General features: G+C 36.7%; 1 protein-coding gene across 1 annotated transcript; it reads left to right on the forward strand.

Moving 5' to 3' along the window:
• The first annotated feature begins 282 nt into the window (after nt 1-282).
• Nucleotides 283-23,721, forward strand: LOC128988950 (lysophospholipid acyltransferase 6-like). Its single transcript, XM_054410744.1, has 11 exons — nt 283-526; nt 2,315-2,460; nt 3,163-3,240; nt 4,066-4,157; nt 11,180-11,288; nt 12,100-12,229; nt 13,037-13,178; nt 15,700-15,905; nt 16,833-17,030; nt 17,298-17,452; nt 23,248-23,721. Exons 1-11 carry the CDS (start codon nt 437-439, stop codon nt 23,396-23,398), a joined length of 1,497 nt encoding a protein of 498 aa, XP_054266719.1. The 5' UTR covers nt 283-436; the 3' UTR covers nt 23,399-23,721.
• Nucleotides 23,722-23,920: the final 199 nt, after the last annotated feature.

The raw sequence follows: 23,920 nt of genomic DNA on the forward strand, positions 1-23,920 counted from the left end.
AATCCTACTTGCGACGTTGTCAATTCTACCAAGCCGCGGCCTGGAGTTAAAGGTGACCGTGCCAGTTGCCAGTGCTACCAGTTGCCACTTAGAAAGCCGCGGTCCGAAGTTAAAGGTGGCCGTGCAGCAATCCAAATAGTGAACAACGAAGTTCCATAGTAAGCTTTGCCAGCCAATTGGCAGGTTAAAAAAAACAGACCACACATTCCTTTTTTTACTGAACAACTGAAACTGAACTGAGTTTAGTTAGAGTCAAGTTAGTGCAGACGCAACGCACGCAGACGAAGTTTGAAGTTACGACAACGACAACAATCTAGCTGGAAGTGGAAATATGTTACAAAACTGTCTTTCTTGTCATGCTATGAGAAAATGTGTCATTAAATAACTTTAAAGATAAGGGTTCCACATTGTTATGAAATCGATGTAGTTACTTAAAATGAAAATGGATCCTGTCAGTGATTCTTATTATGATGGAAGCCGAATATTCAAATGGATTACAGACTACACCAACATATCTATTGACCTGGTAAGACCCAGAATCGGTTGACTTCAAATTATTGAGGGCAGTAGGCAATAAGAATTCGTGGCTTGTCAAAACGCTGTTGTATACATAGAGGAACACTGTAAATTTGACATGCTTAAACTTACACTAGTTTATGCCTCATAATGACAGCTTCCTGTACAGCCTAAAGTTAGGTTAGGCCATAGACACTAACCAACAGAAACTTCTCATGCCATTACAAATTTTTAAGCTTGTTGTTCATGTCTGGTGACACTAATCCCTAGTGTGGACCAATATAATATCGCAGCTTCTCTGCACAACCGTACCCATGGCATATGCGGAAGATATCTTGTGTTTTTTGCAGTTTTGTGACTGTTTAAAGGTCTAACTTAAGGCCGTGTCACACTTAGCGACTTTTTTCGTCGCTACTAGTAGGCTAGCTGCTACTATTTTAATTACTCACACTCGCAAAGTTAAAATTTTCTCCCCATGTTATTCTTATGGAGTAGGAATAACTTAAAAGTAAGTTATTAAAACTGCGTTTTTGTGGCACCTATTTGAGAGAGAACGACTGGGCCTGGAAACTCGGTAGAGGTGTCCAAAGAAAGGTCTTGGTCCGTAAAAGAGCCATCAAAAGAGAAACGGGGGGACTTCACTCTGCCCCAGTAGCCTCTAAAATTCCATTCCCATGGACTCTTATGGAAGAAAAAAAACAGGGTTTTTGTCACAGCTAATTTGAGAAAACGGCTGGGCGTAGAAACTTAATAAGGGTGTCTAAAGAATGGTTTTTGTCTGTAGATGAACCATCAAAAGAGAAACGAGGTAAATTCCCTTGTGGCTCTACCCCAGAGGTCTTAAAAGTTTCCTCATCAGATTTGTTTACATTATGACTATAATATGAATAACTTAGTTTCACACATTTAATTTTTGATGAATTTTAAAATTGATTTTATTCTGTATCGTGTCATGTTTTGCAATATTATCTTATCTTAAGGAAAGTACCATAATCAGTTAGGCCTAGCCTAAAAATCTTAATATCACAGTAACTCTTAAAATTATTTCTTATCGAGTTAACTTATCCTATCTATTGTACAGTTGGCTTCTACCTTTTTTACCACTTTTGCCTACTTATATTTTATCATACTAGCCTATTTCAGACAGACCATTAGGCCTATAGATTCATGATATTATTGCCATGTTTTCAATCATTGAACATTTTTTGACGATTTGAGCGGTGTCCATATTTTGACAAATTAATAGTGGTTTACAGCAACTGGATTGATTTGTTATTATTTTTTTATGTAGGTAAGTAGAAATGTGTGAATGATTTTGAAAGTTATCAAGCTGAAAAATTTGAATTTGCTCTTAAAGTGAAAATTTTGAAAATAACACTGCATCACTTCTTCCATATTCTTAGGTAACATACATTTAATCTGCCTTGTACTGACAAAATCGCGGAAGTTTTTACCATAAAAGATCCATCCACACGATTTTAATATTAAGTTATCTAATGTTCTTCAAAAGGAAGGTAGGATAGATGAAACAAGTTAAAATAATAATAACTCCGATGACGTATTGGAAATATTTTATTCATTGAATAATCTAACCATATTTTGTAAATTGCACAATAGTTAGTAGGGCCTATTATTTTTCAAGCTAATTTATTACTCTTTAAACAAAGCTAAATTGTAATGTTTTTAATTTAACTCTATTTATTGCAGTTAGATGAATTAGCATAGGCCTAAGTCTTGAAAGTAATAAATAAATTTGCAAAAGCTCTCAACTCATAGTACGTAATTGTATTCTGTTCAGATAAATTTCACCGCTACCCAAATAACAGCGGTGCTGTTGGCACCCTTGTTCAGAGGAGTGCTGCATCCAAAACACACCTCGCAAGAAGTCCGGCACGGCGTTGGCCTGCTTGTGGGGCTCATTATGGGTTATTTTGCCTTTGGCAGGTAATGAATTTATCTTTTTTTTGTTGAAAATAATTTAGATGGAATAACTTTAATTGGTAATTTACATATTTTTGCTGCCGAGGCTGTTATCCTATTATCTAATAAAGCAAACCAACAAGGTTGGTTTTATTAGTCTTGGTTTTTTATTATTGGTGGAAACTGCAATTCACTGACATGTTTAGGTACAATTCTGTACGCTTTTTAGAATCAAAATCATCACACGCTACAACATCCGAATTCCACTTGTCAAATTAAAAAGCTTAAAACATACTGTACTGTAGTTGAACTCAACTAGAAAAGTAAAAGAGTATTGTATTTTTAGTTTTGCTTTGGAAACAAGTTTTTAATTCTAATAATGTGCAATTTGCGCAAAGATCCCTAAATTGTGTTCAGCAGATTCATGAGCAGGATAAACCAACATTACACAATGTCACTACACTAAGTAAAGATAAAAGTATGTTGCCTTAATATCTTGTATCAAGTCTGGGAGTATGCACAGGTCTCTGAGGTTTCAGGTTCAAATCCCGCCAATCACCAATAGATTTGATCTAAGTCATAATGCCGCAACCCCTAGTTCTAGCCTGAATTAATGAGAAAAACAATCCCGACTCTTGTCTAGTGTCCTAGGACAAAAAAGATATCTTGTTTCATGTTCTGGTCATTCATATTTAATTTTCTTGTTAGAATTACATAATGTTACAGGCAAGCAGTCCATCTTGCTGGTCTGCCAGCCTTGTGTTACTTGGTGTTACGAACTCAGGACCCTCATATCTTTCAAAGGTAAGCTATTGCTCGATTTTACATCAATTATTCACCTAACCGATGAAAAGTTTCATTGTGGTGGTATTTTTGAACTGTTTGCTTGTCACAAGGGTGTTTGACGGATGTTTGAGCTTAACATTTTTTAATACATTTAGAAAAAAAGGCATATCAAGACATTTTTATGTGTGGCTGTGCATTTCCCCCAAATGAGGCTGCGACAAGCCACATGGACAGTAAGGTGAACACAGAAAACAATAGTAAAAATTGTACAAGTATAAACATTACACTTTTCAATAAACGCTTAGTAATTATATAAATATTACGTGATCATTTGTTTTGAACATTAAGTTAATTCTCAACTCTCAAGCTAATCTTGCTAATTTACCGGCTATGCAGTTGTCATAGAAAACCAGGGGTCTCTAACCTTTTTTCCCCAAGGGCCGGATTGTCAATTTTGTAAGGAAAGGTAGGTCCGACCGTTAACTTTTCAGTGCAGAAAGGTAGCCCCCTTCCAAATAACCCTAGGTAGTTTTCTAATTAAGAGCTCAGCGGAGATATTTGACATTTTCTTGTTGATTTTTAGTTACTAAAATATTACTTAATATTCAGTACGTTTTTGTGCGAACGCTGATGTGGCCAATCAAACCCTTTGCGGGCTGGATAAAATCTGTTCGAGGGCCGGATGTGGCCCGCGAGGCAGTAGGTTGGAGACCCCTGGTTAAAAATGGTCCATCATTCTAAACTCAAGATGATGCTATGACACTTGACACTATGGTATTTGTTTGATACACTGGTTGGTAGCTGTGTTGGTCTGATTGTGTGTGTGTGTATGTATGTTTACAGTCTGGTACTGGCAGTGTCCATGTTCTACCTATCCTGTATTCACATTCACAGACAAATCTACGACTACGGCTCACTTACATTGGACATTACAGGTACAAACCATAACCATAACACTCTCGTCTCAATTGGTTATAAGCTTTTCAAATCACCTTGTAAATATAGGGCGAGTGCACTAGTAAATGACCACCTACCCCCGGTGAATGGCCGTTTTGTATGAAAAACATTTTATTAATCTTTATTATTCTGCCTAGACTATCACAAGTTTTCTTAAAAGTAACTTTGGAGTCTGATTTAAATCTGCCGTGTCACTTGTTCTAGAAGGAAGTGCCACTCTTCGGTTTGTAGCCCCAACAAAATTAAGCCCCAACCAATTCATCTTTAAGCTTCCCATTATAGCAAACCAAAAAGGTTGTTTTATTTTTCTTGGTTTTTGATTATTGGTGGAAACTGTAATTCACAGTTGACATGTTTAGGTACAATTCTGTACGCCTTTTAGGATCAAAATCCTAACCAATATTGATTTCAACATTCATTAATTTACAGGATTAAAACTATGGTTACAACCATGATCATTCATTAATTAGATATGGATCAATGTTATTTAAAAGACAATGTTTTCTGATGCATTAAATCATAGATAAAACATACTCCCTTTGTAAATTTCTCATCCTTATGGAACAGCTGAAGCCAATTTTATTATTTGTTCTGTTTGCACTGTAGATGTTGTGTTTTGTTTACAGTTTATTTCAGTCATTTAAAACCTTGTTTAACCAAAAAACAATCTAATCATAAACAAATTCTCGTCTCCTAGTTACATAACCAAACAGTAAAGCACTAATCATGAAATTAACCATAAAATAATAGGAACCAAAAGTTGTCGACACAAGCGATCAGTGTCACCGGACATGAACTAGACACGAAAACGAGCTTCAAAATTTAAAATGGCGTAGTAATGAAATGTTCCTTCAAGCTGGAAATCCCCGTGACATCAAGATGACGTAGAAGTCGCGTGCCTGGCGTGTGCCGCATTCTTGACCCCGAGGTCAGCAATTGACCTCCAATTAAAAACCAATCAGATAAAAGACATCACATTCTTGACCCCAAGCGCTATCCGTTATTGGAAATTTCCCGACCTCCGGGTCACCGAGTCTGTACTTCCTAGTTAGAAATCCTACACAATGTCATTATTTGTAGTCAATGAAGAGTGGTGGTCTGTGCAACATGTGTTTGTCATCAAGTCGTTTTAAAAAAGTAAAGATTCAGTCTTTAAAATTCAGTGGCAATTCCGTCTTCCGTGCATTCTTCAAATTACGTCGACGTGAAGAGGTTCTGTCACGTAGCACAATCATGCAATGGGTTTTTAACTAACACTGAAAAAGAACTAACTGGCCCTGCAAAGTAAGAGCAGACGCCAGTCAAATAAACATTCAAAAGAGTATGTGCTGCTTTATGGAACAGTCCACATAGGCCCGCATGAAAATAAGTGGCTGCTATGAACATGTTTGACCGTTCGAATACTTGAATTTGAGGTGATATTTAATCATTTTCATCTCCACAGACAAATTTGAATTAATCTGTATAAAGTTGTTGATTATCTATACAGATAATCGTGACGGAACCTCCCCATGACTACCTAATTGTAAGAATGCATGGAACTGCCGCTGAGTTGCAATGACTGAATCATTACTTTTTTAAAAACAACTTAATGACAAACGCACATTGCTCAGATGACCACTCTTCTATGACTTCAGATAATGGCATTGTGTAGGCTTTCCAACGAGCCTACCCCTTAGACGACCTGTCACTGAACATCCGCTCAGAAAATAGATCCGTTTTTTGCCGCACCCTGTACAAGTGGAAACTCAAGCTTAATCGGTCATTTACTGGTGCACTCACCCTAGGCCTACATTCCTCTGTTTCCTAACCTAACGTAAAATGTCATCCAATGTTACTAGTTTTAGTGATGTGTGGGTGGAATATGTGTGTCAAAATAACCATCAATGGGATCTCATTAACTTATTGTAAACTATATTTTGATTTGGTTTTATTCACAATCTTACTTTTTTTTAGATACTTTGCATACTTCTTAAATTGCTTACGTATGTATACAGGGTCTTCCCGTGGTTTAAGGGCACCTAGGGCAATTGAATTGAACTAAAACATCTTAAAATCCGGCGATAAATTTTGATTAGCTTGTGATTTTTTTATCTCAAAGCGGTCGTCATAACATTCAGAGCAGTGCTATGACAGTGTTCATTTGAACACCCCACTGCAGACAAGAACAAAATAAATGATGCATACTGACTACTAAAGTGTAGGAACTAGGAGTGCTCTGATGGCAGCAACAGCCCCGCTCCAAGTGGCGCTTATGCACAACGTTTGTTATTTTCTGGATGGTCCTCATTCTTTATTACTTAATGATAATTTCTTATGTATTCACTTTGGTTTAAGCACATTTAACAGTTATTCTTTGTAAGGCTTGCCTCAAGGACTTCAGGAAAAGCTGTTTAGTAACGCCTGTCTCTGTTGTTTAGTTTGTTTATATCTTATAAAAGTTGATAAAGAAAACAAATAATACTAGTTCTGTTCAGTGAAGCAAAAATGTAACTGTGTTTAAAAAAAATAATAGATACTAGAGAACCCGTGCGGCTCAATGAACCGCATAGTTTGAAACATAATGCCGAGGAAAACATTATGCTTAAATTTTTGAGTAAGTTAATTCTAGTTACATCTTAGAGTTGTTTAAACACTTGTTAGAAACTAATTTTAAATATCTCTATTTGCGTCGTCAAGGTTCATCTACATTATTTCTGCTCTCAGTTTTAACTGATAACTTCTAATTAATGCTAAACGATCTGCTTCAATTCGAGCTAACATTTTGCAACAAAGTTTTTCCAGCATTGAGAGAGAATTGAAGAAAACTGTTGCCTAGACATCCCCCTAATCAAACAAATTTTCTCCGTAGAGAATCCTGAAAAGTGGAGTGATATCAACCATTTAAAGTGCTCAACTTTTTACCCCCAAACTCTGGGTTATCAACTGGAAAGCCATAATCTGCTTTGAATAGGCTAAAGCAGCAACACCATTGATAAGTTTGTTAACGTATTTTAACGTGTTGTGTGTTAGTCACAGTATATGCTCCGCATCAGAACTTTCTCATCCACGTTGTTCAGTGGGGTTTCTCAAAGTTTTGAAGGTATGGATTCATTTGTCGAAATAGGTTGGATAACTCTTGTAGCTATAAGATTTGGATAGCAATTTTAATTTTCTCTTTTTGAACGGCGTATATTATTTGCCTCTCCTGAATCATAAAAATAAACGACTGTAACTACTCGGTCGTTGAATACATAAACACTAATTCCTTCACTTATGTCTAATATTGCCACTAAAATTCAGTCAAAAAACTTTGTATAAGTTTGTCCGAGGAACTGGCAACATAACCTAGAAGTAAACAATCCATTTGTGTTTTTCCTCAATTAAAGTAGAGCGAGTAATACAAAAGTTTACAATAAAAACATAAGGTCCGCCAAGATTTGGTATAGGCCTAATCTTACTACTTGAACTTATCAACTCAAGGCATTATCATGGTTTCTACTAAATGTTTTGAAATATCTCGAACTGTCAGTGTCATAAGAATTTCTTGCTTACATTAATTTGATCTGACATTAAGTAAGTTTATTTTACCACCGTGACAACACTATGTGCTTCGTATATTTTTTGACTTCCAAAGTAAATTGCATAGCAGAACTGGCAAATATTATTCATCTCACCAAGTGAATGTGTATATGGATGTGTGTGTTGGACCAGGCCTCTCTTTTTCTACTCTCCTTATATGTGTAAGATACCTTATTATTAATTGTCTCTTCCTCCCGTTTTCAATATTTCTTCTTTGAACTTCAGGCATTTTCCGTTCATCCAACAAAAGTGATTAACTGTTTAACTTGGTCTTAACCTACTGAATATTTAAACATTAATATTTACTCCCAAAAAGCTAATGAGTTTCTTTTTATAAACAGCTGTTTTTTTGTTTTTAAATTTGTTCTATGTATTTCTTATGGGGAAAACCCGACCTTTGAGAGGGTCTCACGTCCTTAAGAGTAGAAATTTTAAAGTTCTAAAACCTTTAGCAAAACTACATATTGAGAAGAATCTTTTGACACATTAAACGTTGAAATTGGTCCACAAATAAGGGAGGAGTTGCGTTAACAAAATACGGCTTTACGTATTATATATATAACATTAACTAGCTGTGTGCCCGTTCTACGCACGGGGATCTTATCATAGTCAGTTAAAACCTTCTTATATAAAGCACAGCAGTTGGTTTGCATACTTTCAGATATGCTGACAAAACTATTCCTTCGCAAATACAGTATCTGACAGTTTCAAGCCAAAACTAATGCTTCGCAATTAAATGTCACCCGGATCTTGTTGGTCCATATGTTATATCCAATGATTAAACTTAATAAACGGTATCAGCATTCTGACACATACTTTCTCCCATAAGTTTGTCAACAACCTTTATCATGTGTAAGCGGTGAGAGTAAATATACGGAAATGGGATTTGTACAATTTTGTTCAGAGTTTAAAGGACTATAACATAATGGTTAAAAGTATTTAAGGTACTACCTCAACCTCTTAATTTACCACTTTATTCGGGTTGACATTTTCATTATCAAGGCGCTCTTGTCCTTTCCGTGAAACATTGAGAAACAAGGACATTAATGGGTTACCATCATACATACACACAAAAATACCGAACTTAATTAGGGAATCTGCTACGCTTTAAGCATAAAAAGGTACATATAAAATTAGTACTTGAAATCTTTGTTAATGCCATAAAATTTGATCATAACAATTTATATTTGCTTGGACCGGAGATGACTCGAAATTCTGTCGAAATGCTATCTGAATCGGTTTGCTATATGAAATGAAGTACAGTAGGCCTACTATAGACGATTTAGATTGGTAATTTGTAATACAAATTACCATAATAGGCCACGAACTATTGATACATAAACAACGTTCAAAGTGTTTGAACAATTCATGATGGTTTGCTGAATAAATGTTTTACTAAAATGCGTTATAGTTTTCTTAGCATAACATTTTGGAATCCAGACAGAAAAAGCAAAAATTATACAGTTAAGACATCAATTAAATTGAATAGGCCTACGCCTGTAATAAATAAGGTGCAACACCAACGATAACTAATTTGTAAATTACTGTGATGTGTTGGTACGTAAAAATGATTCTTGCTGCTACTAAAGGTTAAAAGGAAAAGAACCAGTACCGTACCAAAAACCAACGTTTACAGTTAAGAACTGTAGTACAGCCGACAAATCATATGCGTTAATCAAGGTTATTGATCTCTTGGTTTTGGATTTTCTCGTAAAAAGTTATCGGCAATCAAAGTTATTTCCCATTAATTGCTTTATTTGTACACAACTCTTAATGTAAACTTATCGGTGTCAGTTTGAAAAAAAACCTTATACAACATAACTTTCTGTTATTTAATAGATTACGTATTCTCTAAACAATGGTTGCTGGTATATATATTAACATTATAAGGAAATGTGACAAAAATCACACAACGTTGGGTTTTTGGACGTTTATAATTTTATTTCTTAAGTACCTAGGTAGGCCGTGTATTCTATGGAAAAGTACCGGTATCAAGGATCGTTGTCGAAAGGGTTGTTATAAATAATTGGGTAAGCATACGTACCACACGTACCCAAGAGAAGGGCTATGGGCCTTTGGCTGTATGGTCCAGCGATTGCATCACACGGTGAGTAGGAACTATTGACTTTATATAGTCAATGGTAGGAACAGAAAGTGACACATTGGAAAATCGAGTTTAGCATCATCCGTAAACCTCTGTTACAATCACCCACTGCAGTTGTAATTTTTTGCTTTACACTTTACACAACCGCCATTGAAGAGCCGTCAATGAGTGGAACATTGTTTCTAAGCTATTGGCGACGGTCATTAGTAAATTTAAGTTTCCCAGCCGTATACAACACTGATTCAATCTTGATTCAATGTCTTCTTTCTGGTTATCAAAACTCCAAAACAATTGTATACACATATTTCTGGTTCCTGACCTGGATAATGCCTAGTTATTTAATTTACGGTTACACTATATTATTCCACTTGCGATTAATTAAATCCTTTATGTAATAAAAACGTTTTTAATCTCACTTGGATGGGATTTGCCTTCAAAACGTGATCGGAAATGGTTGTGGTGTTTGTAAACAACATTTGTAAACATTTCAGTGACAGCTAGAAAAAATAATCTTGATCCGAACAGCTGTTCGTTGTTTCATAGATGATTATGTGATACAAATTGGAAGAAAACTTGACAAAAATCGCACAAAACTGCATTTTTGAACGGCCGTAATTTTAATTACAAAGTAGTGAGACCATATTTTAATGGCTAAAGACACTCTCGCCAATCCAGTGAATACATTAAAATGACTTGGGTCTTGATAGGTACTCTCGTTTTCCTGGAGAAGATTGCGTAAAATGCCATCTTGAGTGTGTCAGACAGACAGACAGACAGACAGACAGACAGACAGAAATTTAGATGAGACTTGTTTCGGCTTCTTTAATGTATAAAACGTAAAAATAACTTAAAAATGTATGATTCTGAGCAATGTACAGACAAAACTCTAATTTTATTTATATCGATAATAGACTTTGTAGTCAAATTAGTTACCTTGCTTTAGGATTTAGCCTAAATTGAACGCTGTAAGAGGTTAATTTATCTGCTGCAAGCTTTGAAGGAATTTGCAAACTATATATTTTATGGGCTGTTCTTCACGACAAAAACATTTTCCTTCCTGATATAAACCTAAACTTTAGAATCAGTAAACATTTTATTTCTGAAAAACAATAAATGTATTATTTCTGAAACAGAAAAATGTGTTTTCCTTGTATGACAGAATGATGTCTCAGAGTCCTTGGACTAACTACTATTGAACAAAAATTCAATATAGTTTGTAATATATTAAATCTGTTGGTAGTGTTTATGAATTAATGATACAAGTACAAGTATATTATTTGGTTTTCATTATTATGTAAGTAGAATTTCACTTGAATTACTAAATTATTGTTGTAGGTCCACTGATGGTGATAGTACAGAAGGTGACAAGTTTAGCATATAACCTTCATGATGGCATAACACAGGAAGAAGGACTAACTACAACACAAAAATACTACGCCATTAGGTAATAAATGAAATGATCATTGTTAACATTTTTGCATTAATAAAATGTTAACAAATAATAACTCCAAGGTTTTGGTAACCCAACACTCTTCTGGTTCCTTAAGCGTTATAGTTGGATTAAGTTGGATAGTTGAAAGTCAACCAATACGCTTTTTTCTAGGTGTGCGAGCCTGAGATCTTTGATTAATTTGAGCTTGAGTCAAGCTTTTGGGGAAAAAAAGGACTGTTGAGTTACAATGACCGTCGAGTTACAATGACTATCAAGTTACAAGGACTGTCAAGTTAAAATGCAAATTAAAATATCATTTATTAAAATGATGTATTTTGTAAGCAGTATTAAAATTGTATAACCATAAATTTGGTGATTCATCACAATGTTACCACAGTAATATTCTGATTATTTTCTCTTTTTCCTGCAGTCCTGTGGGCAACACCTAATCCACTCGCAATCACATAAAATCTGGTTCATCTCCCATGATTACAGAAGTGTTATCATCAATCTCCGCAATCACTGCAAAATGCTATATATCAACCAAAGTTGTGTGGATGTCATTAACGTCTCTATGATCATAGAAACGTTTTTCGCCGTCACCCATAACTGAGGCGCAAGTGTTTATTATCACGCAATTTTGGCAAAAACGTTCTGTGGTCACAATCATAAAATCTTGGCTCGAGCTTGGTGCACGAGCTTGTAGGCTAGGCTCGGCTCGCCTCAAAAGTTGAGCGAACAAAACCCCTCTTATTTTTTAATAGATTTGGTTTTTTGTAGGTTATTTGTAGATGTTTGTTTAATGCATTTGTTAATTTTGCAGAAAAATGCCATCGACATTGGAGTATTTTGCGTATATTTTTCACTTCCAAGTGTTGATGGCTGGACCTGTAGTGTTCTACAGGGATTACATAGATTACATCAACGGTGACAACTTCCTTAAGCACACAGACGTAAGTGATGCGGTGTTGGTTAACATGTTGTACTTTTTCAATTATTTGGTTCCCTTTGAACTCCAAACATTGTCTTGGGTCTAGAGACAGTACTGTAGGATAGACAATGCCTTAGACCGTGATTGATCACAGTTAATGGTCTACTACATCAACATCCGTCCCATTAACAACTCCCAGGGGGTAGCTCCCAGTATGGTATAAGGCCTGAATCAGTCTCTGGTAGACCTGGTCAGGGGATAGGTGCCATCATACAGACTATAACTTATGATCTACTCCAAAAAATATAGATTTTAAATCCAAAATAATTTTTCTACACTAGTGCACTAGTTTTAAGAATATAATGATTTTTGCCCCTTTTGTTGTCTTGAACTCACTTTTTCATGTTGTTTGAACAAAAATACAGTAGAGTCCCGCAAACTCAGCGCAATGTGGACTGGAAGGGTGCCGAGTTTGTGAAATGCCAGGTTATCGGGAACTAGGCTTAAAAATAAGAACAATACAATTTTTAAGCTTTTCAACTGCCTTTTTTATTTATATTTATATTACAAGTCAGTATTAAGTCATCAGATATGGTGAAACAAGCCCTTGGTTTAGGCTACTGTAGGCTACATACATATTTAACTAAAAAATCACAAATTTTCTGAACCAGCTGATGGCCGAGTTATCCAGACTGCCGGGTTATCGAGTGCCGAGTTTGCGGGACTCTTAACCCAAAAGAGTAATTATTGATGAAAAACAGCATCTTTGAAATTAATTATAGCTAATTTCTGCTATCACACAAAATTTAAAAAAAAAATTGTCTTTCAGTTGAGTGGTGACAACATGCAAGCCAAGCTAATGTTGGAGCCGTCGCCCACAAAGTGTGTGATTAAAAAGATATCAGCGAGTGTGCTCTGCGCTCTGCTGTTTGTCACACTGGTTTCATCGTTTCCGATCAGCAAAGTCAAAGGTGACCTAACTTAAAAAATCCCAAATGTTTAATCTAGAATTATGCTAGCCTGTGATTTAATTATGCAGGCTAAGAAATGTGAAACAGTAAAAACTAGTTTAAATGTTTCATATTTTTTATTGGCAATTTAGTGTTTATAAGTGGACATAACTCAGTTTTACCATTCTATATTAGAATAAATGAATGATTTGTTCCAGAAAATAGCTACATGAACACAAATGTTAACAATTTTTGCAATAACTTTTCGTTTTAACCTGTGCTCGATTTGGGAGGAACACGGCAGAATGGTGTTCCGGCACCTCATTTTATACAAATTGAGCACTGGTTTTAACCAACATAAAGTAATTTAATAAAAGAATATACAGAGAGAAACAAATAATGAAATAAAAATATTGAACTTGAATGTTGATTTATAAAAGCTAAAATATTTTTTCATATTTTGGTAGTTGGTCTATGGAATCAGCAGAGCAGACATAGACACACTCTTATATTTAAGACGTCACTATAATCTATCAAATACTTTTAGATCACTCCCTTTGGCAAGTTTTTGTACTACTTGCGATACAGTCTTTTAATATATCTGGCTCTCTAATTCATTAAAAGCTGTTCTAGGATAGACTTTATAAAAGAAACATTATTCGTTGTTTCTACTTCTGACATTTGTTTTACAAGTTATGGATTGCCAAATTGTATATTTAATATTTATTGAAATGGTCTATGAACGTTTTTATTGTTATTTGTATAATAGTTTTGTAATAAATAAATCATTTGGTGGTAAGTTTAATTTGCAAGAAAGAGTGCCATACTAATATTAGTTGCTTGTATGGAGAATATTTTCAATTTAAACTTAACAATAACTGTTGTTTAAATTTACTAGCAGAAGATACCAAAATACAATATAGAAGTAAAACAAGAACTCCTTTTTGCAGAACCGAGGGCTCTTGAGGATCAATTGGAGCCGATGATGTTTATGTAAATATTGTACGAGAATTATTTATTTAACACTGTTGTATTTTTTTATGAGTAGTACAGTATGCATCGGTATCGTAATATTCTTTGCTGTAATATTCAAAATATTTGAATTGTGGAAAGCTGAAACATTCCTGTGACACTATTGAAATCCAGTTACACTACACTTACCTGATGAGAATACCCTAATGTTTATTATATCCTACCAAGGATTAAAAGAATTAGCGTAGTTTTCTTCAAGCTTGTGGATTTAGTAAAACATGCATAATTTTTCTGCCTATTACAAGGCTGTGGTCAATTTGTTGTATTTGGATAGACTATCAGTTAAAACAATGAATAACGGCTTAACCTAGTTTTGCTGTAGCAGTAGTGAAAGTTGATGTTTGTTAGTTAACTCATTACTCAGATTTTAATTTATAAGATTAGTTTCTCAAGTGTTCCATATTTTTGGTGTGTAGTATTACACAAGCTTATTAATTTTTAGTATAAAACAACAAAGTGGTGTGGCTTACATAGTTTTTTTTATTTCTCTATTATTTGTTTATGTTATTATGTCCTTTTATGTATTTATTCCATTATTGTTTCCATTTTTCACCTAAAATAAAGGCCAAAAAAATAAAAATCTGTGTCCTTCTCTATGGTAATGTAAGAAGAGGCAAAATTAAGCTCACTACCGTCAACTTCCACGCCGGACAGAGTTTAAGGTGGTCCCACCACTCACTCAAGCTTTAAGGTGTCACTAAGCCACTCATTAGGAAGGTTAATATGGATTGTACGGAATTCTAACCCGTGCATGTAGAAAGACCTCAACGCTACACATGTCACCTTAGCCATCTGAGCTACCTTGCTACTATCAGCCGAACGGGTCAATAGCCACTATAAGCACTTGTTGACACTAGCAGTCACAGGCTGGATTTGGCGAACTACTCTAGCGCCTCTGGCTAGCAGAACGGCTACCTCGCCGCGAAACGTGGTGATGGGCTTCATACGTGAGTTGGCGTCAATGGGTTAAGTAGTAGATGTTACTACAGTACTAATTTTGTCCAGATAAAAACATTTTGAGTTGTGTGAGTGTTAATTGGTATAATTTTTTAATTAGATAGTATATTAAATAATTTTTATTGTTTATTTACTAAAAAGCAATTAATTTCTGCTAATGTAGATCAATCAAATATTATAACATTTTATTCAATGTTGTATGGTATATAATTTGGGAGGTCTTTCTAAACATAGCATTTTTAAAAGGTTGAATTTATTAATAATAATTTATGCAAATTGTGTACCTATCTATAGTTCAATTTCCTACACCTAGACCAAAATATTAGACAGAGAAGTAATCTTTCTGTTTGAAAATACTAATATTCACTTATTTGTAATATTTACACCAAAATGTACAATAAAATAACGGTAAAGAAATCATTTTTAGGTTTCTGTCTCAAAATGGTTGACAGTGGTAGATGTATTTTACAAATTACTTTCTTTTGCAGGTTTAATTTGTTGAAGATATTTCTTTTAATGATTCTCTTTGAATATGTTTTATGGTACATTACAGAAGATGAGTTCATAGAGCGTACAAGCGTAGTGTCTCAACTTTGCTACCTCAGTATCGCCACATTGCTGATCAGGTTTAAGTACTACCACGCATGGCTGCTAGCAGACGCCATTTGCAATCTGTCTGGTCTTGGTTTTAACGGCTATTCATCCGACGGTTCGCCCAAATGGGACCTTATCTCAAATGTTGACGTCTTTCGATTTGAGGTGAGTAGTTTAGTTGCCTGACAAACTTAGACAATATTATGATGTTGGTAGTGTGGAACAAACCAACTTAGATTGTACTTTTAACTTGATTTGCTAGTTTTACACATGATTCAAGTCGGAAAGCCATGCCTTTTGTGACTTTGTAGAAGTGTTTAGAGTTTGCCAAAAAGAAAGATGCTTTGTTTATTCTACTTCTACTTAGGACAAAAACAGAAAAAGGAAGAAATACACACACACAAACTTATTTTGCTGGAAGGAAACACTAAGGAGCTTTTTTGTGTAACGTTTGATGATTTAAGTTTTTTTTTCCTTTCTTTTCTTTAGGTTACTGTTTTTCACATTACTTCAGGCTAGACCTAGAGGGGGTTGTGGCTCTATAACTCGTATAAAATCCATATTTATCCTAGTACAGGATTTCTTCGGAGTAGATTCCACAATCAATAATAGAACCAAAAATCAGTGTTATGTCAAGTGACCCTATTTGTTTAATAATAAGATTAACTCTTAATTAGCTAAGTTAGATAAATCAGCTAATATGACTTTTCCTTAAAATGTTGTAACGGTTACTGAAAATAATATTTCTTCTGAAATATGATTATTGTTTTTTTGCCCTAAGAAGCTAGGCACGAGCCCGGGATTGTTTTTCACATTACTTCAGGCTAGACCTAGGCGTTGCTGCATTATCACTTCGATAAAATCCATAGGTGATTTGGTGGGATTTGAACTTGGGACATCAAAGACCAAAGTCCTGTGCTCTAACCACTAGACCAGCTTGCTCCCCCTGAAATATGATTAGCGTACAAATGTGTTTAGGCAATGAAATAGTGTTTTGTACAAATTGGCAACTGACCAGCGGTTACCTCTAGCATGGTATTTTAGTATAACTTCAACCTTGTAACAAACACTGACCACTCGTCTTATCCCCAGTTTGGCACGAGTTTGAAGGAGACCATAGAGTATTGGAACAAAGGCACCAATGTCTGGCTGCGTATGATAGTCTACGATCGCTGTAAAAACTATAGAACTCTCCTCACGTACGCTCTCTCGTCCTTCTGGCATGGATTCTACCCCGGTTACTACCTAACATTCGCTGGTGGCGCTCTCTTTACCTTCGCTTCACGAGCTGTAAGTTGCTAGATTTACTAACAGCAGTCAGTTGGTTAGAATTACAAGCAAAGGAGGTTTTTAGTGTACAGAACATTGTCTTGTATAATTAGCATTGTGGCTTTGAAATATATCAAAAACTTAATATAAACAAACACCAGTGGTAATTTGTCCAGGACTTCTTCATTTAGTTTGAGTAAAAAAAACTTACTAATATTTTTTTTTATTAGTACAAAAGTATTCCAATATGAGTCATCAGTCGGATGTAAAGTGGCACATGTTGATCAGGTGCGGCACAGTGTCATCAGACACTCGTTCCAGACCAGTTCTGCGATGAAAAACTTGTATGACTTCATCACAATGATCACAACTAGACTGGTGGTCACTTATATCACCTTCAGCTTTGTTGTTCTAGAGTTTTGGCCCAGCTTTCGCATTTACAGGTAAGTCATATAGTCGAGTTTATAATACAGAAGAACTGGTGACAGCTCAAAACATCAGAAGTTGTTACAAAAATGGACATAACAAAATCACACATTGTGTTCAAAAAATCATTAAAAACCAGTTTTATTCCAAACAATGAATAATCCACCTTTTCAGTTCTAAAATTTGTATGACGAACGGGTTACTTCTTCTGTTTGTAGAGGGAAGTAATAATAAGGGCCTACAAGTTACCCTAATGATTAAACTAATATTGTAGACAGTTATTTTTTGGTTATTTTAAGTGTCATACTCTTTGGCTCTTTTAAGGTTATATCATGAGTATTCTCTCATGGTAATAATTGTATATAACGTTACTAGTACTGAAAATAGGTGTTTACCGGGCGAGTGTGGTCGTTATCATGAGTCCGGTAAACACATTTTGGACAAGTGGCGTATGATATTTTATGCCATACTACTCTAAGCCAGCTTAACAATAAATATCTGTAAAAGCCTTATATATTTCCACCGACTAAAGGACTCACCACTAGGGATGGACGGGTCCCGAAATTTCGGGAATTTTTCGGGAAAAAAATATTCCCGATTATCGGGACGGGATTACATTTGATTCGGGAATTTTTCGGGACGGGATTTGGTCCGATCGCCGGCGATTTTGCCGCTTCGCGAGTGCCAATGACGCCGCTATTGCGAGCGATAGGTCCGCGAACGCAAGAGACGAAGTCGTTTCAACGATCGCGCCGTGATCGCGAGTCATACCGACGATCATGCCGTGACCGCGAGTCATACCGACGATCACCCCGTGACCCCGGAGTCATACCGACGATCGCGCCGTGACCGCGAGTAATACCGACGATCACCCCGTGACCGCGGAGTCATACCGACCATACCGACGATCACGCCGTGACCGCGGAGTCATACCGATGATCACGCCGTGACCGCGGAGTCATACCGACGATCGCGCCGTGACCGCGAGTCATACCGACGATCACCCCGTGACCGCGGAGTCGTACCGACGATAACACCGTGACCGCGAGTCATACCGACGATCACCCCGTGACCCCGGAGTCATACCGACGATCGCGCCGTGACCGCTAGTAATACCGACGATCACCCCGTGACCGCGGAGTCATACCGACCATACCGACGATCACGCCGTGACCGCGGAGTCATACCGATGATCACGCCGTGACCGCGGAGTCATACCGACGATCGCGCCGTGACCGCGAGTCATACCGACGATCACCCCGTGACCGCGGAGTCGTACCGACGATCGCGCCGTGACCGCGAGTCATACCGACGATCACCCCGTGACCGCGGAGTCGTACCGACGATAACACCGTGACCGCGAGTCATACCGACGATAACCCCGTGACCGCGGAGTCATACCGAAGATCGCACCGAGACTGCGAGTCATACCGACGATCACCCCGTGACCGTGGAGTCGTACCGACGATAACCCCGTGACCGCGAGTCATACCGACGATCACCCCGTGACCGCGGAGTCATACCGACAATCACGCCGTGACCGCGGAGTCATACCGACGATCGCGCCATGACCGCGAGTCATACCGACGATCACCCCGTGACCGCGGAGTCATACCGACAATCACGCCGTGACCGCGGAGTCATACCGACGATCGCGCCGAGACCGCGAGTCATACCAACGATCACCCTGTGACCACGGAGTCATACCAACGATCACCCCGTGACCGCGGAGTCATAGCAACGATCACCCCGTTACCGCCGTCATTTTGGCGATCGCGCCGTGACCGCGAGGCCTTTCGACCGCTATAGGTACCGAAAGTTCGATGTTTCTATAAGTACCTGAAAAATTGCCCATTTTTTGGTTTTTTATAGATCAGTGCCACAAACGGTAAAGATTGATTTCGTATGCCTTTTTTGGTAACTGCAATACTCAAGACTTTCTTTTTATGCACAGAAAAAAATCCCGTCCCGAAAATTGGGAAGGAAATAAAAATCCCGTCCCGTCCCGTCCCGAACTAAAAATTCAATCCCGTCCATCCCTACTCACCACCTAACTACCACTTACCACTTATCACTTACTTCAACCCACACACTAACCACCAGTGGACCAATCACTTCTCATAACCTCAAAGAGAGGTTAGGGGTTTGTTTATAACTACTCATTGCCAAATATAATCAGCTGGTTGGTGTCCGGTAAAAACTCATTACAGTACAGTAGTACGTAATGAAACCTTATTTGATTAAGCTGGCAGCAAACAGCTGTTTTCTGGACTGAATCTTTGCATGGGAAGTTTGTTAAAACCGTGTAGTGTGGCGTTATAGACATTTATAAATGTTATGACATGTTGGTATGTCTTAAATTACGTCCCTCCTGCTCGTACGAAAGTCCAAGATGGCAAACAGCCCAATCACAGTGTGTTTACAGCTCCTGGATATCCCTGTAAAGTCCCTGATATTTCAGTTTGCTACTGGGCCTCTTTAACTCAACAAAATTTAAGTATCTCCAATTTTCTTATAAAGTAATAGGTACAATGTCTGAGCCCCAAGACATTATTATGCTCAGTGACGGCAGAACCGGAGGGTCAGGGGGTCAACTGACCCCCCTGAAATTTTAGGAAGGGTCAGAGGGGTCAAGGGTCAGGGGTTCATTTAAAAAAGTGTAAGGATATAAAGCTTTCTGTACTGTATAAGTTTATTTTTTGGCCCAAGAAGAAAATTATAAGTAGGCCTAACAACAGTTACTGAAGATAAGTACAAAGTTAAATAATGTTGTTGATAATAATCTATTACATTAAATAGTGTGCCTCAAGAAAACAAATTATATTTGTCTGAAGTAGTAAAGATTGACAAGTTGCTGCTTGTCTTACCAGCAATTACGTGTACACACTTACTTGGTTACACCCTACTTTCTTACAGTCAATTTTAACTTATTACTTATTCAGTTGTTTAGGGGAGAGGCAGAGCCGGCCGAAATTACCCAAACACATATGAATCCCTAGGGCCTAGAGCTTGTTTACTTACAATGAACAGAGTAGCGTCTTGTTAAATTGTAAATTTTCTTTGTTACTGCTTGAAGAAAAATGGTCTGCAGGTAGCCTAAAAACTTTTTAAGGAATTGATTTTTCTAAGTTTTTCCCATCATAGGTTCTGGCCCCCTAACAAAAATCTGCTTCCACCACCCCTGATTATTAGTGGGGTTGTATAGTTGCATATAGTGGCAGAATATTTCAGTTCTGGCGGGGAGGCTGCAATTTTACATGGTTATACTAGTTCCTGAACCTAAAACCGCCCAGACCCCAATTTTTTAGGACCTCGGTCATCCGTAATGACGTCATCAAGATGGCGGCTGTAAAAGGATGCTGGGTTGCCATGAATTGGTTATAACACTCAAATGCCTAACCGATTTTTATGAAATTTGGCACACAAGTGCTTGAATAAATTATCTCGGCACAGGTTGTCAATGGTCGAGTTTGATCAAGTTGTTTCAAAATGGCGGCCGTTACTAACTTAAATAATAAAAAAATTTCAGTATTTATTTGTTCTCAACTCCCTCTAGAGATCTGCGGCAACCTATTCATTTTCCTTGCAATCAAAGGTTGTGATGCCGTCCCTGCATTTCATAGGATAGGCAAAACACCCCCACCACAGCAAACCTGCATATTAAGTGAGTTTCCATTTCCCTGATTTGATTTTAAATAAAATCAATTTCAATAACATTAGGTTTCATGAGTAGGTCTACCTAGGTTTGCTGCTACAGGGAGAGTAATAAAGTGATTTTTTATTAACATATTAATAGCTTAGTTTCAAATAAATCAATTTGCCAAGTTTCATTAAAATATAATCACAAACAAGCAAACTACAACCGTTTATGTATTCTGCGTAATAATAACATGGAAATTTAAAATTTACAATGTTTTAAATTTTCTTGGCAACCAATAACCTTATGCAAACACTTTAATGCACTAAATTATTTGTTTCATTAAGCTCTACAAAAAAGTTTAGAGATAAATTATGTAATTTCATGTTTTGAGAGTCAAACATAAGAAACCCACATTTTTACCCTTTAAATCCCCCTAAAAACCCCGTTCCCATGGCCCGACCACGCTGGTTCGTCGTTCGAAGAAACCAATTAAGGTAGAAGATACCAATTAATTTTTTTACGCGAACTAGCATGACCGGATTATGGAATCGGGGGTCCCCATAAACCCCCGGTTTTATGGGGTAAAAATTGGGTTTTCCCATTTTGGAGCAAAAAAAACATAAGATTTGGCAATTTCTTTCCCAACCATATTGTGGAGCCTAAAAAAACAAATAATTTAGTATATTGAAGTGTCGTTATGCGGCTAATGGTTACGGAGAAAATTCCAAAAAATTTTAAATTTAAAATTCCCATGTTATTCTTATGGATAAATATTTAAACTGTTGTACTTTGCTTGTTTATGAAATATTTTAATCAAATTTGAAAAATGTATTCATTTTATACCAAACTATTATATTTCACAAAAAAAAAACACGTTATTACCCTCCCTGTTGCAGCAAACCTAAGTACTCGTTAAACCAATGCTATTTAAATGGGGAATAAATGTGATATTTTTAAGGAGATATTTTAGAGTAAATCCAATCAGGCAAATGGAAATTCGCTTAGTCTGCAGGTTTGCTGCGGCGGGGGTATTATAAGTTAATTAGTTAAGGAGAAAATTCAAAACAGCGTACATAAATTTAAAATTCCCATGTTATTATTACGGAGAGTACATAAACGGTTGTAGTTTGCTTGTTTATGGATATATTTTAATGACACTTGGCAAATTTATTAATTTTAAACTGAGCTATTAATATAAACTCACTTTATTACCCTCCCTGTAGCAGCAAACCTAGGTATGTACTCATGAAACTTAATGTTATTGAAATTGATTTAATTGAAAATCAAATCAGGGCAATGGAAGCTCACATAGTCTGCAGGTTTGCTGTGGTGGGGGTATTTTATATTCTATGACATGCAGAGATGGCATCACAACCTGTGATTGCAAGGAAAATGAATAGGTAGCTGCAGATCTCTGGAGGGAGTTGAGAACAAAAAAACACTGAAAAATGTTTATTATTTTAGTTATTAACGGCCGCCATTTTGAAACGACTTTATCAAACTCGACCATTGACAACCTGTGCCGAGATATTGTATTCAAGCACTTGTGTGCCAAATTTCATAAAAATCGGTTCAGGCATTCGGTTATTATAGCCAATTCATGGCGACCCAGCATCCTCTTACTGCCGCCATCTTTATGACGTCATTACGGACGACCGAGGTCCTTAAAAATTGGGGACTGGGCGGTTTTAGGTTCAGAAACTTACTATAACCACCTAAAATCACAGTCTCCCCGCCAGAACTGAAATATTTTGCTGCTACCCGACCAGAGTATATGCTGATACATGTGTAGGTTTATCTTGAAGAGTTTGAACATTATAAGTCAGGTTAGATGTAGCGGGGGTCTGGGGTTAGCTCTGTCATCAACGAACCAATGTATTTAGTCAGCTGACAATTTGGTGTGTTTGTGATGTATAAATATTTTACCATAGTATAGTCTACTATAGATTAACATTAGCAGATTAGACTCTGTAGGATACGTTTTACATACAGTACTTTTATTTCATACATAAATTAACCCTGGAATCTGCTTGGTTAAGTATTTTCAACTTCAAAAACTCCAATTTGTATGTGGCAGGTGCTGTATCGACCATGAATCATCTTTATTTTTATTTTTGTAAATGTGGATTTTTTGGTAGGTTTGTCAGTAAATTGATAGCTTTTGGTTTCCAGAAACATGTACTTCAGCCTACACTTGTTGGGTGTTGCTGCTCTTCTGGTACTACCCATGTTTCCAGCTGGGACCCGTCGGCAGCCGTCTCCCATTAAAGATCAGTTCACCAAGGTCGCTTCCAACGGTCTTTCAGTCGGCATTCAGGGTTAATCTTCATCTTCTCATCTCCATCTTCTCACACACAACCTACATCATTCCTACAACTAACAGAGTCACTATGTTACTGTGCGGCTGTGAAATCTTTATTTTCTATTGTCTAAAGCTTTTATATTTCCTTGTATTGTCTACGCTAATTTAGTAATTTCTTACCAAGAGGGTTTGTCAAAATCATCCTGGACGTGTTACTCGTTTGTAACTTGTTGGTCAACGAATAGTATTGTACAAATGAGTACAAGTTTATTATTTTTTATACGAGAAGATATTTTACTGGTGTGTTTCTATTGGCTATTGGTGATATTTATACGTTGTTACTTTATACATAAATGTTTTATAACAAAAGAGTTTTATAGAAACACTTGTTATGTGATGTGATTTTTCATAGTATTTATTTTTGTTAGAGAAAGTATTTTAGATCAAAAGTTTGTTAGAGTAAAGATTTTTAATTGGTTTTTAGTATATTATTGAAATGTTGTTGAAGGAATCAAACTTACACATGCAATACTCATCTCGTAG

The sequence above is a fragment of the Macrosteles quadrilineatus genome, unplaced genomic scaffold, assembly GCF_028750875.1.
Source record: "Macrosteles quadrilineatus isolate MER2022 unplaced genomic scaffold, UCM_ALF_1.0 Scaffold_3__2_contigs__length_128488019, whole genome shotgun sequence".
Classification (NCBI taxonomy): Eukaryota; Metazoa; Arthropoda; class Insecta; order Hemiptera; family Cicadellidae; genus Macrosteles; species Macrosteles quadrilineatus.

What these genes read in the sequence shown, in the direction of transcription:
- LOC128988950 (XM_054410744.1), top strand. Translation starts at nt 437, where the DNA reads ATGAAAATGGATCCTGTCAGTGATTCTTATTATGATGGAAGCCGAATA. An exon ending in CCAACATATCTATTGACCTG is followed by an intron (nt 527 to 2,314) that starts GTAAGACCCAGA and finishes TATTCTGTTCAG; the next exon opens with ATAAATTTCACCGCTACCCA. An exon ending in GGTTATTTTGCCTTTGGCAG is followed by an intron (nt 2,461 to 3,162) that starts GTAATGAATTTA and finishes ATAATGTTACAG; the next exon opens with GCAAGCAGTCCATCTTGCTG.